Source organism: Telmatherina bonti, assembly GCF_933228915.1.
Source record: "Telmatherina bonti genome assembly, chromosome: 3".
NCBI lineage: Eukaryota > Metazoa > Chordata > Actinopteri > Atheriniformes > Telmatherinidae > Telmatherina > Telmatherina bonti.
Window position 1 is genome coordinate 28,168,444 of NC_136621.1, and position 16,220 is coordinate 28,184,663.

Here is a 16,220-nt window from a genome sequence, read left to right on the forward strand (position 1 = left end):
TTCACTGACCGATTTAATTGTATCTAGAAAATATAAACAAATCGAGATATGATGCCTGTAAGACACAGAAAAAAGGTAGGATTGGGGTATATTTGCCATTGTGTTGCATCACTTTTCCCTTTATTGGCTTTTTTCTTTTGCTTTTGAGAACTGGAGGGTTTCTCAAAAGGAATTTGTCTTTATTTTTGTTGAAAACAAGATTTCAGCCTCCCAACAGGCTGTGCGATTTTTCTCTTTTTGAAGGGCCTTACATTTAACATAAAATCTGATCTGAATTACGGCAAGCCAAAAAAAAAATCTATTATTTACTTGTTCCAGTTTTAGGTTGCATTTCTGGATACAGTGTTATTTTGGATTGGATGAAAACAGCTTCACATATTACCAATCTCATTTGATTATGTTAATCAGTGGAATGACAGTTTATGATGGTACTTTCAGATTTTTTTCGCCTTTGACAGGTTGGGAGTTTGTCACTAAGCAGTGAGCCATAACCTATTTCTTGCCTAAAGCTTCCTTTTTTGTAAAATGTTTATTATTATTATTAATAATAATAACAATAACAATAACAATAACAATAGCAATAACAATAACAATAACAACAACAACAACAACAATAATAATAACAATAATGATATTATTATTATTATTATTGTTATTATTATTATTATTATTATTATTATTAATAATAATAATAATAATAATAATAATAATAATAATAATACAATTTCAAATCAAACAGTTACAGAAATCTCTACATTTTGCCTGTAAAATCCCCATAACTTGCCTCATAAACTAGTTGTTAAGTGATTTTCCTTAAACGTACTGTAACAACAACACAACGGGAATGAACTCTGCATAGAGCAGCAAGGTGGTCTTCTGAGATCCTCTGTTATTTGTTTTTGGGCTTAATTCAATTCACCACTGGCAGGGAACAGTGTTCCCACCAAATACCAGAAATGAAACTATTCCATTTCATGCTCCTTGCATTTTTTACACTCTGATTTCTGTCTTTCACTGCCTTATCACAGTTACAAAACTTAATTTTATTTGTCTGCGTTAGTTATTCTCTTTTCCACTTCGTTAAACAGTTTCCTGTCATATTCTAGCAAGTTTGGGCAGTTAGATAATTGTTCTCGGGGTTATTTAAACTTAATTGAGATGTGATTTAATGTGAGGAATATGAAACGCTTTCATAATATTTATGTCCTGGTTATCTAACTTCTAAAACAAAATAACAGAAAGATTTCTGATAAACCTCCAACTGCTACAATGGTCTGTTGATTTTGGCATCTTATCAGCACTGCATATGGATGAAATGGTTCTGGTTGCTGTCTATTTTTGACAGTGACAGGAAACTTTCAGGGTAATGACATGAATACTAACTATCCAGTGACTGAATTTAGTCCCAAACCTTGCAAATATATGTACTAACAGTATTATAAATACAAAAAATGCTTGTCACTTTATAACTATTCAGTTTTGGGAATTTTTCATCTATTACTAGAATTACACGAAACCCAGTCCAGCCAGTGGTCAAAACTAGCTTTCTTCTATCCTTTTCTTGGGTGTAGAAATAAGAAGTTAAATGATTTGTCTCAAATTCCCACCATCCAAGCCTTTCACATCCTCTGCGCTGACATTCGCAACCCTTAGGGCTCTGTTGCAGCGCAGGTCACAGTGCACTCCAAATCACTCCCAGACTCCTTTTTTTCACAAACATGGAAGAAAAACAGCAGGGGCCTCTCAATTTCTTGGAGAAACCCGTGCAACAGTAAAATAAACTGTCACGCTTCTTACAGTGGGGATAAAAATGATTTATTGGTTGAAGCAGCAGCATTTACATAAGGATAACAAGAAAAATCAATAACAATAAAATTACTGACCACAAATTCTGATGATTTGCTTTTAATGAATAGTGGTAAAATGATATGGGACAGAGAGGATGTTGCTTGTTCTTCACAAGTGTGCAAAACACTCCAACAATAGAAGTGCAAGTAACAGCTCGCATGCATGCAAGCACACATTCAAACTCACACAGGTTTATGTATATTCACACATGAAATATAAAATATTATGTGGAAGTTTACTTTGAGCCCAATACAATACAGACATATTGGGAAATATCCTCATTTGTGTAGAGGATTTGTCTAGATGTGATGCCCCAGTTTCACGTCTATCTGTTAAATATAAAGCTAGAGGCAAAAAGCTGATGAGTTAGATTAGTTCGTTTATTGACTACATAGATGTATTTGTACAGGAAAGAGTCTAGAACTGAATCCATTAAAGTAATGAATAACTCACTCACTTGTAGTACTTAAAGTTATAGCTAACTTTACAAATCAGCTAAACTTATTGTATATTTGATAGTTTTTATATTTTTCAGTTGTAAGATTCATCCAGAGTATTTTTACACAACCCAACCACACACATATTCACCCTGATAGACATAAAAATAGACAGTGAGACATTATAGTTGAACAAGTCAACAATGAATGCTTAAATGTCACAACGTTTGAATAATTTGGATCAGCAATTCAGAACATCATCCATCAACTGAGGCTATATTTATGGAAAGCTTAAATGAAAAAAACAAACTAGGGGATTTTGGGCAAAGCAGACCACCCACTTTCTTCTACATTCTGTCTTGATGCTAAATGAAACAAGCAACTGACTGTACCACTGTGCATAAGAGCAACATCTTCTTACTAAACTATTTTAAAACATATTTCCTAAAATGTTCAACCTTTCTTCATGTTAGGAGTGTGTAACATTTCTTGCATTATGTTTGCATATGTCATAACAATTATAATGTGGTTTGAGTAAAATACTGTAAAATACTTCTAATCATTACTACAATACAGCACACTATGCAGATATTTATTCAACGGGTTATACAAGCCTAGATGATATTATAACTGTTTGGATGGTAAGCCGATGGTTTTGGATGGTAAAATTCACAGTCTTGTGGGAATAAAAACTATTTTCATTCAATAATAATATCAGTTTTTGCAATACAAGTTTGAAAATAAAGCTTCATTGGATTTATGTATTAGAAATCCTGACATTGGACTAGTCTGTTTCAACAAAAATTTCCAACCTTGTTCAGAATTTTGTAGATTTTTTTTTCTCTTTTTTTAAAATTTTTTTTACTCTTTTGGCAGATCCTGACACATTAAATAATTCTCCTGCAAAATATTGTTTTAAGTCCATGTACAACACAGAGCTCATAATCAACATTTATCTCATTAAAACAGTTAACATTTTTGTCAAAACTTTTTGATTTTCCTTAGAGACATTCCTTTTTCCTTTTTTGTTATTCAGAAAAGGCAAAGTGTCAAACATCAAACTAAAGAGCTCCAAATGATCATGTAATTATACTACAATGCATCTCAGTAAAATGAGTAATATACACAGCAGAGCCATGCACGTGAAAATTAACAGTTGCTCCTATCAGCAAGCTTTTCAGTTTTTATTGTCAGTGAGTGGTGAACTCCTGGGAACAGCTAATACTCGTGTTTTTTTTTACCCTCCTGACAGCGAACAGTCAGTTTTTTCCTTCTGTATAGCATCCTTCCCGGTGGTGTTGCCCTTTACAGGAATAGCATGCTTGGCTCCTGACAGAGAGCAATTTATAGAGTTCAGCTGCATCCCTTAAAAAAGCCCTCCTCATCCTGCTCTCCCCCTTCTCCTCTCCAGCTTTGGTGTCACTGTCCGTGGGTGTGGGAACCAAAGTTGTTCTTAAGAAGTTAAGCCAGCTGAAAGGCTCAGGAAACTCACTCCATTGTTTATGCCTTTTACTTCCAGTTCCTGATATGTCATGCTCAGACTCGTGTTGCTTCGGTAGTCCAAGCATAGTTTGATAAAAGTATGATTTGGATGAATACATAGCATTAATATTTTTTGCATTTCATACAGCTAAAAGCCTTAAACTCCTCTGATGAGCTGTCACTTGCTGTCTTTCCTGATGCTGCGGTCAGTGTGGAGGTTGTTGGGCTCTGGGCTTTTACACTGGATGCTGGTACCGTTCATCGGCCCAGTGCTGCTCAGCTGGTTGTCAGCATAACACCAGCAGCACAAACACGACTTAGAAAACATGTGAAGAGAGTAGAGAGAGCATTTTAACATGGTGGTATTTACCACAATGTTTTTCCCACATGTGAAGCTAGTCTCTCATTTATTCCCACAAACCTGATTAACATGCAAACTTAGGGTATGGTTTATCTCCAGACCCATTCCCTCGACAGATGTGTGTAATCTCAGTCAGTAATGTGACTACATACATCATCAGACTGCTTTTACATGTTGCTCATGCAATGTCATCACCATCATAGCCTCTGACTCATGAGCAAAAGGTTGAGTTTAATTGCTTCCCAAGGCTGGCTAACTGAGATAGTTGGGTAAGTATGTATGTGTGCATAGATAAGAATGATCAAGTGTATGCGCTACATTAAATTGTAATGAGAGGTAACTTACCTTAAAGCAGTTTTTGAACTTCTTGCTGACAAAATATAATATAATGGGATTTATGCATGAGTTAATTGTTGCAAGGTTGATGCTGAGGTAATCCAGGACCAGCAGGAAGCTGAATATAAAGAAAAGATGAGAAGATTAGCTGGGAAAAGAAAATAATTTACCTCAGTGTTTCCCTTATAGCTTTAAAGAGAATGTAATGCTATTTTTGTGGTTATTCTTTTGTCACTGATGTATTGAAAAGCATTTATTTCTACCTGGTAAGAGTAATAAAAGATAATTTCCCTTTGTCTGTTTTTGTCTGCAGGGAAGATTGTTAAAGATCTACCATGCCAACTTCAACTAAACCAAAAGAACTCATTATTTTGGTTTAACATGATGCATTTGCCTTGGTAAGTTTTATGAGATCTCTCTTTTTTTTCTCTAAAAGGTCTGCAATGTAAGAGGTTCACACCAGGTTTCCATTGCTGTTTCGATTTCATTTTAACACTTTAATGGTTACATGAAGTAAAAAGTCTTGTCTGTATTGATGTGGATTTGATGGAAGTAACTTCTCAAACCTGGCAAAGTTTAAAATGACTCATAAGCTGTTTCTAGCCTGAGCTCATGTGACTCACCAGCCCCCTCCCAGATATGACATAGCATGAAAGATTATCCCAGAGATCAAAGTATTTTTCTTACAAGAGAACTGGTCATTTTACTTTCATGGAAGTTTTTTTTTCACTCCTTCAGGATTGTTTAAGATAACTTCTTGTTCTGCTGAATTATAACCATTGGCAGAATTGTCTATAACACTTCTGGCAAAACAAAACAAGAGTTTATTTGCTTCAAACTAATGGAAACATGTTTGGTCCGCATTTATTTCTGGCTTTTCAAAGATCACATTTGATTTGCTCTGCCAGTGTTCGCGCTACTTCATTTAATTTCCCCTCGGTTATATACATCACCATAAAAATTTTTTTTTAATGCATGCCAAAATTGTTTTTCTTGCAAACGATTTTAAAGGATGAGCAGTTACGTGTATGGCACCATTTTCTACAAGTCAGTCCTTCTTAACATGAGGTGGTGGCCTTAAAGGGACAAAAAGTAATGAGGTGGGATGTTTCATCGTACAGCTTGAGAAAAATCTGTTTGCTTTTCTAAACTAAACTTTTCTAAACTTTTCTAACTAAAACATGAAAAGTTAATGTAAAAGATACCAAAAGTACAATCTTGGATTCTTTAAGTAAATTTGGTATGTGTGTTCCTGGAAAAACTCACTTGAGCAGCTCACAGCGCATCTTATCATTCTGGTGATAAACCATCTTCTTAAGAATCCTGCTCAGGTGCAGTGGGAACCAACAGAGGGCAAATATTAACACGAGGCAAAAGACAGCTTTGGCCACCTCCCTCCTCTGTGGACAAAAATACCAGATAATGTTCTGCCATTAAAGAAGAAACAAAGTTTATGCTTAATGGAAGTTAAAATGTTACAGAAATGGCTGACAGTCAATCAGGCATAGTCATGTTTATTAAGATTGGAGAACTTGTTATTATTTTGAAGTGTTGTCTAACCTGTTTGAGGTGTTCACTGAGTGCGATCCGAAGTTTGCCATTCCAGTGGTTGAGCATCTCGCAGGTCATCAGAGTGTAGAAGATGGCAGTGCAAGCCAATGGTACACAAAAGTAGAAGCCAAACAGCCACCAGTCTTTAGCAGCTATATAGAACTAAAGACAAACAAGGGTGGCAACAACATTCATTAAATTCTAAATGTAATTATGTTATGATTTATCAAGCAACCTTAGAGTAAAAAACTGAAGTGCTGTCTGACCAAGCTCTTTATGTTGCACAAAACATCCTTAGAGTTGTCCGGTATGTTTATCTTCACATCTAAAGCCTTCTTCATACTCTCGCTCTTATCCCTCCCCAGTAACAGTGTTGCACAATTAACATGTATGTCTCCTGTCTCAGCAGGTCTCAGGTCTCCCTGGCCGGGATTAGCAGTTCCTTTTGTCTTTCTGTCCTCTTCCCCCGACACAGCAGAGGCAGATGGCTGCTTGTCCTTGAGTCGGGTTCTGCAAGACGTTTCCTTCCTGTTAAAAGGGAGTTTTTTCCTTCCCACTGTCGTCAGTGTGCTTGCCCAGGATGGGAGATTGAGTTGGATCCTCCAACTCAATCTATTGGTTTCCTTATATAGACTATTATGAATTGGCATTATTTATATTTTTTTTCCTGTCTGTAAAGCGTCTTGAGATGGCATTGCTGGGATTTGATGCCATATAAATAAAGTTGAATTAAACTGAATTGTTCTTGACACATCAGCCGAGCAGAACTTTTATCTTATGGGGTTTCGAGAAGTATTGTATGATTTGGTGGATTTGGCGTGGTTAACATGTTTGCTCATTGCATCGTCTCAATGATATGCAGTGCAGGGTAATTTGAGAATATTGGAAATGTCCACTACGGACCTGTGGCAGGGGAAACTGCTCATAATGTTCCACTTTAAGCCTGTGATTTGTCCACATTTCTGACTGAAATAGCTGTAACCAAGATTTGTTAGTGGCAAACATCATATTCTCTGCCATTCACATGATAATATTGTGCTGGCTGTTTTTAGTAGTAGTAAATTTCACGTTTGACGATAAGATGAAAAATACCAAAGATTCACTGCAAACAAAATCTTTGTGAATGCTGCTCCATATTAGAATAGCAACTCTAAAAATACACAATTTCTACAATGGTCATGCCATTATGGCCCAAAGTTTAAAACAAAATGTGATAAATGTGCTCTTTTGGAACACCCCATTTTCAAAACCATAAAAATGCAACCAAATCTTCCTATACAAATTGTTGAAAATCTTGTATTGCAGAGCTTCTCCCAAGCCTGGTGTAGCCTACTACATAAGAAGCAATTGACAATAAAATGATGAGAAATGTAAGTTCTGTTTTTCTGCTATTAAATTATAATGTTAAGGACATTTGCTTCTTTCAGCATTATTTTGATATTTGGGAGATTGCTTTAGTTTTGTTCATAAAGGCACATGTGGCTCATCTTAAGGCCCCAAGGCCTCAGTAATTGCACTTGGCCTGCAATCAATTATGTGCTCCAAGGACATGAAAAGGCCACAATCACGAAAGGGAAAAACAAGTCAGGACTGAGACAATTTATCTCTTAATTTTATCCTTTACTTTAAAATCAGGATTTTTGGAGAAAACTTTTTTAGTATGACTGCATCCCTCAGTTTCTTGGTGTCTCGATAATATGCAGCTATTTCCGTATATTTTTAGCCGAAGTAGAAAGTGTAGGCGATTGTTTTTACAGTTGCATTGATGCACTAAAAATATACATCCAAATATAATCAAAATAGTGCATTAGCAGTTAGTGATCCATTAAAAACACTCAAACTCAAAGCAAATAACAAATGCATTTAAAGTGATGCGGACATTAGGCTTAAGGTGCACTTTAACTTTATGTAATGCTTGAATAGGAAAGCTTCCTAACTCATTATTCCAAGAATGTTTTTTCTTTATCTTACTACATTTGACAGTTGATGTAGTTTCAGTCTTCTTACACCCAAAGTCAGTGTTTTTTATGCTTGCCGTTTCCTGAGGCTAAAAAAACCCCCAACAAACTCAGTAACAGACAAAATAAAATTTGATGATAAATATTTGTTGTATAAAATCACTTGTGTTTTGAATTTTACTATTAATATCACTTTATAGATATTTTAAAAACAAAATAAAGGGTAAAATATGAGAAAGAGATAGACTTTCTCAAACTTTTACTGAGAATGTGTGAATTATTCGTGTGATGAATATGTATGGAGAAGAAGGTCCAAAGTCCCCAATTAACCTAAAAAAAGTCTGACTGCTTCTGAAGTGTTCATAAAATGGAACAAAATAAATAGAAAAGACAATAAATACCTTCATGAACTCTGTCTTTGGGTTAAGCATGCAAGTGCGCATGGTATTATTGTTGTAGTTGAAGGTGACCATATCAAAGACAACAGCCTCAGGTACTGCCAGGACGAGAGACAACACCCAAATAGTCACAATCTCGATGACTGTGAAGGGAGGAATGCCCACACCCTGCACCCTGCTCCATGAGGCCACAGCCCTGTACCTGCATCACAGGAGAATACAAAACCAATATTTAATGGGATGCTTTGCATATGCAAAACTAAATCAGTGTATAAGATAAGCTAAGAAGATTAAAGAAATACACAAATAAATTGTTTCACCAACTTTTATGATGAAATCTTGTGCTCGCGGGATAAAAATTAGACATTAACTGTGCACAGTTAATGTTACATGTATCATGCAAATACAACATTTTAATGTTAATCACATCATATATTTATATTCTTTAAAAAAATAAACATTTCGGTAAACACTCAGTACATTTTGCATTAGTAGTCTGTAATTCAGTAAAGTTGTCTCTTTTACGGCTTCCTGACTGGCAATGTTAACAATGTCTTCATGCCTGGCAGCACACCAAATACAACAAACTGCTCAGTCAGCAGACTATCAGAATGTTAAGAATTAATGAGAAGAGATGATCAATTGTTTATCTTTAATATCTAATATTTATATTTTTGTGGAGCCTCCAACGAGACTGGCCCATGTTGGCAGAGAGGTCTGTGTGTTGGCTTGTGTTTCCCATGCACTGAATACTTGTTTGGTTGTTTGTTTCATTAATAGAAACCACTTGTCGAAATGTTTTAGTAAAATCATGCATCAAGATTTTATGGCAAAAACAATATATTTTTCATGACACATTTGAATTTCTCTGTTGAACAACATGGCGGCATTTATATTTTACTAAGTGGTATTGTATCCACCTTTTTCTCTTCCTACAACATTGCAGAAGATACAAAAGGGACCCAGTTAGTTTCATAATGCACACAGATGAAGATATGCTTTGCATTTCCTGGAAACAAATAGAGACCATGTGGACTTGAATACAGCAGTAGAGCACTGTAGTCTGCCCTTTTCTCATAATAGAGGTCATTAAAATTGTCTGGCTGGTTGGACCTTGGAGCCTGTTTAGAGCAGGTAAAGCCTTTTATCCTTGAATCTGAATACCGCATAAGAGAGATGACACTGAACTTCAGGACTCCAGGACCATAATTTATTTATTCCAGAGTTCCTATCAAGATTTTATTTAATATATTATGAACTCCTCAACCTGCTGTCCATACAGACTAATACAAATATCACAAACCAAGGGTACAAAATGTTATATATATATATATATATATAAGTAGATGCATAATTCTATAGAGAGAAAATACATGCACTGAATTTCAAAGCAACAAATGGAAAAGCAGGAAAACTACAAGTTGTTCTCAGATGACAATACAACATTAATAAGGATCAAAAGATCTAACTGAAAAATGATTATTTTAGTTTTCCTGTCATTATTGTGAATCCAATCAAAATGTTTACATAATTTGTCATGGCAGTGATCTAAATCAGTTTCTAGATCAGTTAACTACTTGAGTTACATTAGAACAAATTAATCTGCAGCAAATATTATTTTGTTTTGATTGAAATATGAGCTAATTGGCAAAAGGCTAGCTCGCCAAATCCAATTAGTTTGATTTTTTTTCTAATTCTGCACATCAGTAATTGCTAGTAAATGAAGAGGTTGCATTGATCAAGGCATCTGTGCAATATTGGTGCTGCTACAACCATAACCACTACTAATATGATTTATTTTCATTAGAAAACCATTGCATATGTGTAGAATAATAATATCAGATGAAATCCCTTTGTGATGAGAACAGTTGTTATGTCCATAATAAAACTAAATAAATTCCCACAGATTTAATTGAAGAAAAGGTTTCATGAAACGTCATAAACAAGAGAAAAAACCTTGCCCAATGTTTTTGGTCCCACATAATATATATCAACCTTTCTTCTTTTGTTGTTGTAATTTAAAGCATTTCCTTGAGTATAACTAAAGCTTCGCATGCACTGTAAAACCTCTTGATGTGACTGAACTGCATAAACCACCACCAATGTAGGAAACTTTCGGCAAAACTACCATTTGATCAATAAAAATTGAGATGTGTGAGAGAGCACTGACCTGTCCACACTGAGGGCGCATAAGTTGAGGACTGTGATGCCCACAGAGGCCTTTTGTAGGAAGGGCACCAGCTTGCAGAGACACAGGCCAAAATCACTGTCATCAAACGGGAAACGTGATGCAAGGAGCTGAAGGAAACATGTAGTAGACACTTAAATAATGTGACTCCAAGGAGTTTGGAAATATTTCCATTGTTCAATATTCATCACATGCACATTGGTAAGATGTTTGTCAGTATGCAAGTTAAACTACTATGTTGTTTCCTAAATATCTGGAAAAACAATATTAATCACAACCCTAAATCCACTGCAATGGACAGGCGAGCTCTCCAGGGTGTACCCTGCCTTTTGCCCAAAGACTGTTGAGATAGGCTCCAGCTTCCCCGCGACCTTTCATCGGACTAAGCAGTTAGGATCATGAAGAAACCCTAATTCCAATGAAGTTTGGATGAAGTGAAAGATATAAATAAAAACAGAATACAAGGATTTGCAAATCCTTTTGAATGCTCTTAAACTGAATAAACTAGGCCACTATATTCGGTGTCCAATTCCATGAACTTTATTATTATTTTATTTTTGTTTACTCACTTATTTAAAATGTAATGCCTGCAACACATTTAAAAACCTGGGACAAGGGTGACAAAAAACTATGAAAGTTGAAGAAAATTGAAAAAAAAAAAGCACTTGACCATTGTGTAAAGGATATTACCACGTGGGCTCAGGAATACTTAACACTTTGTTGCTACATCTACATGTGCAAGTTCAAATTTTACCATGCAAGGCAAAAGTTATGTATCAACACCACCTATAAATGCAGTTGGCTTCTCTGATTCTGAACTCATCTCAAAGGGACTGATGCAAAATAGTCCACATTTCAAATAATTTTTGGAAATCATTGACCCTATATCCAACAGGCGAAAGAGGGAAAGGGCTATCTGAAATATTGTCTATACAAGATTTAAAAGCCAGAATTTGTGATGGCATGGCAGTGTATTAAGCCTCCACAAGAAGTGAGAACGTTTTTCTTGTTCTCGAGGCCACGAGAACAAAATGATGGCATTTCTGTTTTCACAGACATGACTGGGGATAGCTTGTAGCTTGTTCTTGATGCATCAGTTGGACAGAAATTTCTTCTCACGGGGCTCCAAGAAGTATTGCGTGATTGGACGCACATTTAAGGTGAGTGCGCGAAATTTCTTTCAATACACGGTATTTAAAGACACCTACGCTGTCTTGTACACAACCTGCCCTGCTGGACAAAATTTCTTGTCAAACATGAAATAACTGGCTTCATTGCACATAAAAGCACAGAGATTCCCCTGCAATGATCCCTGTCCCATTGCAAACAAAGATTTTTATAGAGTTGACCATGTTAAAAAACCTTTTTTTCTTGCTCTTGTAGCCTAGAGAGCAAGAAAAAAGGTACAGACATGGTATGGACAATGCCAAGTATTCTTCAATACCAAGCTAAACTCATTATTTGGGCAGTACATCACTGTGGATTCATAGTAAAATAATACAGGTACTAGACTGGTCTGTCTTGCAGTCCAGAGCTGTCTCCCATTGGCGCATTATCAGGCTCAAAATAGGATAACAAAGACCAGGGACTGTTGAGCAAATGAAGTTGTTCACCAAGCAACAAGCTTCAACAACTGGTGTTTTCAGTTCCCAAATGCTTATTGAGTGTTGTTGTAAAGAAAGGTGAAGTACCACAGTAGTAAACCTATCCCAGCGTTTTTGGAAAGTGTTGCAGGCATCAAATGAAAAAAGGGAAATATTTTTAAAAAGACAAACAAACAAACAAACAAACAAAAAAACAACAACAAAGTTTAGCAGTGTGTACATTAAATATCTTTTCTTTGTAGAGTATTCAATTTAATATATAGGTATTTATATTTTAAAAATGTGCAAATTGTATTTTAATTTACCATTACAGGATGTGCATGAGATGAAATCCCCAAACTGGTTACAATGTTAACTGTTGAACTGGCCCATGAAATGTTTGATCGAGGTGTGATTCTGAACTTTTCTGACATGTTAATGACTTGTGAATTAATTAAAAACTATAACATGTTCCTATCATGTGTTTTAATGTTTCAACATTTTATAGTGTATTGTTTCCACTCATGTACACTATAATGAAGAAAAAAGTCAAATTAAATAAATTTCCCCCTCAGCACAAAACAAAGGATACTGTTTTCGGAAACAACGTCCTTGCCTCAAGGAAGAGAACGGGGGCTTTCACCACAGTGACTGTGGCTGTTTCTTTGTTTGTGCAGGAGCTGCCGCCCCCCCCCAAGAAGATTTTTGTTTCCTCTTGCACATGTGCTGCTCAGACTACAAAGTCGGTGTGCCTTCAGAGTCCCAAGTTAATTTTAACCAGGTGGCTTTCTCATTTTTCTCTCAGAAAATGACATCCTTTAATGTGGCTCAGAAGATCAGGTTGACTGATCACTTCATTTTGCCATCTTTCTTTATTATTACACAAAACAAGACAGTGTTTACTGGCATAAATCAAACCAAGGCAGGAGCCTTGCAACAATTTATTATATAAGTCACGCAAACACTTCATATTTTAAAGTGGTCCAGGGTAAACAAAAGTATTGTGAGACACGCAAAACTGAAACCAGCTGTATCCCACATGCTTATTACCCAGTCTTTTCAATACACTCCCAGACTGAACAGCTACTAAATCTATTATTCTAAATTTTCTGACAACTTGCTATGCAATGAATAGTTCTCATTAGTGCAAATGTGACAAGCCATTGACCTCAAGCAAATGAGAAATGTTAACAAATTTATACACAACATTAATCTTAATTACTATTTACCCCTATTTATTTATTTTGTACCAAGTAAAGTACAAAGTACTTTTTAAAGAATACATCTATGTGACTTTAATGAAAAACTGAGTTTAGAACCAGTCAATTGATGGATAACAATTAAAAGAAGTTTTAGACAAAGTAATTATTACCTCTATTCAATACAGTCAATACAAAGCCAGAGGTATGTGTGGCTGCAGCCTGCCTTCTGTGTTTATTTAAATCAACCATATCCCTGCTCCTCTCATCGCTAATCTGACCACACCAGGAAGATAAAACGGCTTGACTGATTATACTTTCCCGTCTGTTTGCATACTCCCCAGACCCCTTCCCACTCCTCCCCTATTCCTGTCTGTAATATTCCACTTTATCTGTGCGTGTCCCCTCCATTGTTGCTGCATTTCATCATATCAGCAGTCAGACCTGCCACTCAACAACTTGAAAATGAGGTTAAAGCGTAATTAAACATGCAACAGTGGAGTGAAACTGTACCTTATATACATTGATAGGTATATCAATGAAAATGTAGATAAGGTCGCCCAGAGCCAGGCTGGCAATGAGGGCATTGGGTCCATTCCTCATGCACTTGTGCTGGTATATAATCCTCAAGAGGGTGGCGTTACCAACCAGGCCAACCACAAAGACTGTGATGGAAATTACTGTGTTGATGTACTTAAAATAGTTGTTAATGGAGGGATTTCTAGGGCACATTGGAGGTGGCACTAGTCTCTTTATAACTGTTTCATTTTCAGAGCTGGATCCCAAAGTTTGTGCATCAGCTCCTGGGGTCCATGAGGGAAGGTTAGGTCCTGTGCTTGGGCTGATGGTGCTGTAGATACCTGGAGACTGGAGGGTGGAGTATATCGGAAAGCCAGGGAGAGAGTCCTCCACTTCAGCGCCGTTTATCTGGCACATTCCTCTGGCTGCCATACAGACCATTAGCATAAACATATGCCCAGCTGTGGTGGCCATTATTGAACCAGTTGAGCACTTTGATTTCACTGACTGAAAGACTGTCCCAATATGTCACTGGTCAGGGAGGGGGAAAAAAGAAAGAAAGCAAAAAAGGTTATTTTCAGAATCATCATATCACCTGCTCTGACCTCAAACTAAAGAAATAGTAAAGTCTTTCATGGACAAACATAATTGACACAAAAAAATGAAAACTATTTCTGTCCTGTTCAGTTCATATACAGGAAGTTTAATAATGTCTTTAAGACTTCAAAAAGATTTTACCAAGGAGGAACAGATGAAAAATGCCAGAACTAGTTATAATAATCAGACAGTGAGGATGAGGCATCGCCTTTTGGGCACCTCTTTTGCTCTCACTAATTTCCAGAAGAATGAGCAGTTATTTATGTCTTTAGGTCAAAATTGTTTGCATGGATTTGCACAAAATGATATCTCCAACTCTTTCTTATCCTTCTGTTTCTAATTTTGAAAGGTTTAAACACCTGGAAGTGAGTTCTTTGTTTAGCAATGGATAAGAGCTTCAGGGCTGATTTTTCAGAAACTTGGACAATATTAGAAAAAAGGTTCACATTAAAAACTGATGAGGATTCAAATTTAAAGTAAAAAACATACAATATTCGAGGGAAAAACACATTTTCTGGACAAAATCAGAGAAATTCATTCCACGAAACAACTGGTTTTGGGTGGATAAAGTTTCAAACTATCAGATCCATAGTGAAGCTGTTTTCATCACGTTACAGCACAGGCAACTCTTATAGCCCAGAGTTGTTCCTGTTCAAAGTCCCTGCTGTCACCAAATACATAAAGAACTATTTAGCAGCCAGCCCTTCAAGTAGCATCACAGTTTAGCATCAGCATGACACTGTTGGGATCTGTGACAGCACGCAAACTGATCTATCCATAAATAATAAATACGTTTGGTTTTCACCTACCGCTTCTAAAATGTCTGCCTGGCCCCCTTGGAAACCGTCAGGCAAACTTTCAGCTGAAGCCCCCAGACATCTGTATCACATCACATGAGTAATTAACGCACTATCAAAGCTGCACCGTATCCCTCTTGGTTTGAGCAATGCACCCGTCTGCTCTGAGGTGCCTTCGCATTATGGCTCAGAGTTTCCTGTGGAGAGTTTGCAGTATGTCTGAGTGTGTGTGTGCTCAACTGTGTATGTCTGTGAGGTTGTGTGTATGACTATCAATGTGTGTGTGTATATGTCAGAGCACCACAGAGCACTTTGACTGGGTGGGATAGAAAATCTCCACCTCCCTTTGGTAACAGACTGGGCCCCCTTTGGAAACATCACCCCCTCTCTCCTCCTTCTCAGAGGCACCGCCTGCTGACAGTCATTTCCAACAGCAGCAGCACACACACACACACACACACACACACAGGGATAGGGGCATCTGGGAGCCCAACGCCCCTTCAATCTGCCCTTTCCTTAAATCCCTCCTACCTTCTCATTCAATTCCCCCTCACTCTTCGTATGTCTCGTATACATTTCATATGACGGCTTCCTGACACAAAAGGCAGCAGACACTGGAGGGATGAGGGCATCAGGAAGTCTGTGTCCATGTGTGATGTTTGTTTCATTTAAGAGGGAAATGCCGTGACAGCAAATGGGAGCCAACCATCAGACAGCCTTTACTTTTCAAAACTTTATCAGTGGTTTAATCAAATGGCATATTCTTACCACTGCAACATCACATGCTGTATTGTCTTTGAAATTCTTGAAGAAGAAAATAAATACTGTTTAATCTAAGATGAGTCAGAAATGCATAGGCAATTTCTTAACAGTGTGCCCCTCCATAATAAACTCCCAAATTGCAATAATAAAAAAGTAAAAAAGAAAAAGAAAAAATTTTTATGGAGGGAGTTTTCTTACAATAAG

At 36.7% G+C, this 16,220-nt stretch overlaps 1 protein-coding gene across 1 annotated transcript; it reads right to left on the bottom strand.

Moving 5' to 3' along the window:
• Positions 1 to 1,923: 1,923 nt before the first annotated feature.
• ednraa (endothelin receptor type Aa) lies at positions 1,924 to 15,417 on the bottom strand. The gene is made up of 8 exons (XM_079265128.1): positions 15,267 to 15,417; positions 13,855 to 14,391; positions 10,542 to 10,669; positions 8,375 to 8,573; positions 6,025 to 6,177; positions 5,731 to 5,864; positions 4,474 to 4,582; positions 1,924 to 4,083 (listed from the first exon to the last, which is right to left on the bottom strand). Exons 2-8 carry the CDS (start codon positions 14,332 to 14,334, stop codon positions 3,946 to 3,948), a joined length of 1,341 nt encoding a protein of 446 aa, XP_079121254.1. The 5' UTR covers positions 14,335 to 14,391; positions 15,267 to 15,417; the 3' UTR covers positions 1,924 to 3,945.
• Positions 15,418 to 16,220: the final 803 nt, after the last annotated feature.

Excerpts from the sequence above, each read along its gene's own strand:
- ednraa (XM_079265128.1), bottom strand. The coding sequence starts at position 14,334 with ATGGCCACCACAGCTGGGCATATGTTTATGCTAATGGTCTGTATGGCA. Across the intron at positions 6,178-8,374 it reads CAAAGACAGAGTTCATGAAG|TTCTATATAGCTGCTAAAGA; the intron begins GTATTTATTGTC and ends GTTTGTCTTTAG. Across the intron at positions 4,084-4,473 it reads AGTTCAAAAACTGCTTTAAG|TCGTGTTTGTGCTGCTGGTG; the intron begins GTAAGTTACCTC and ends ATGTTTTCTAAG.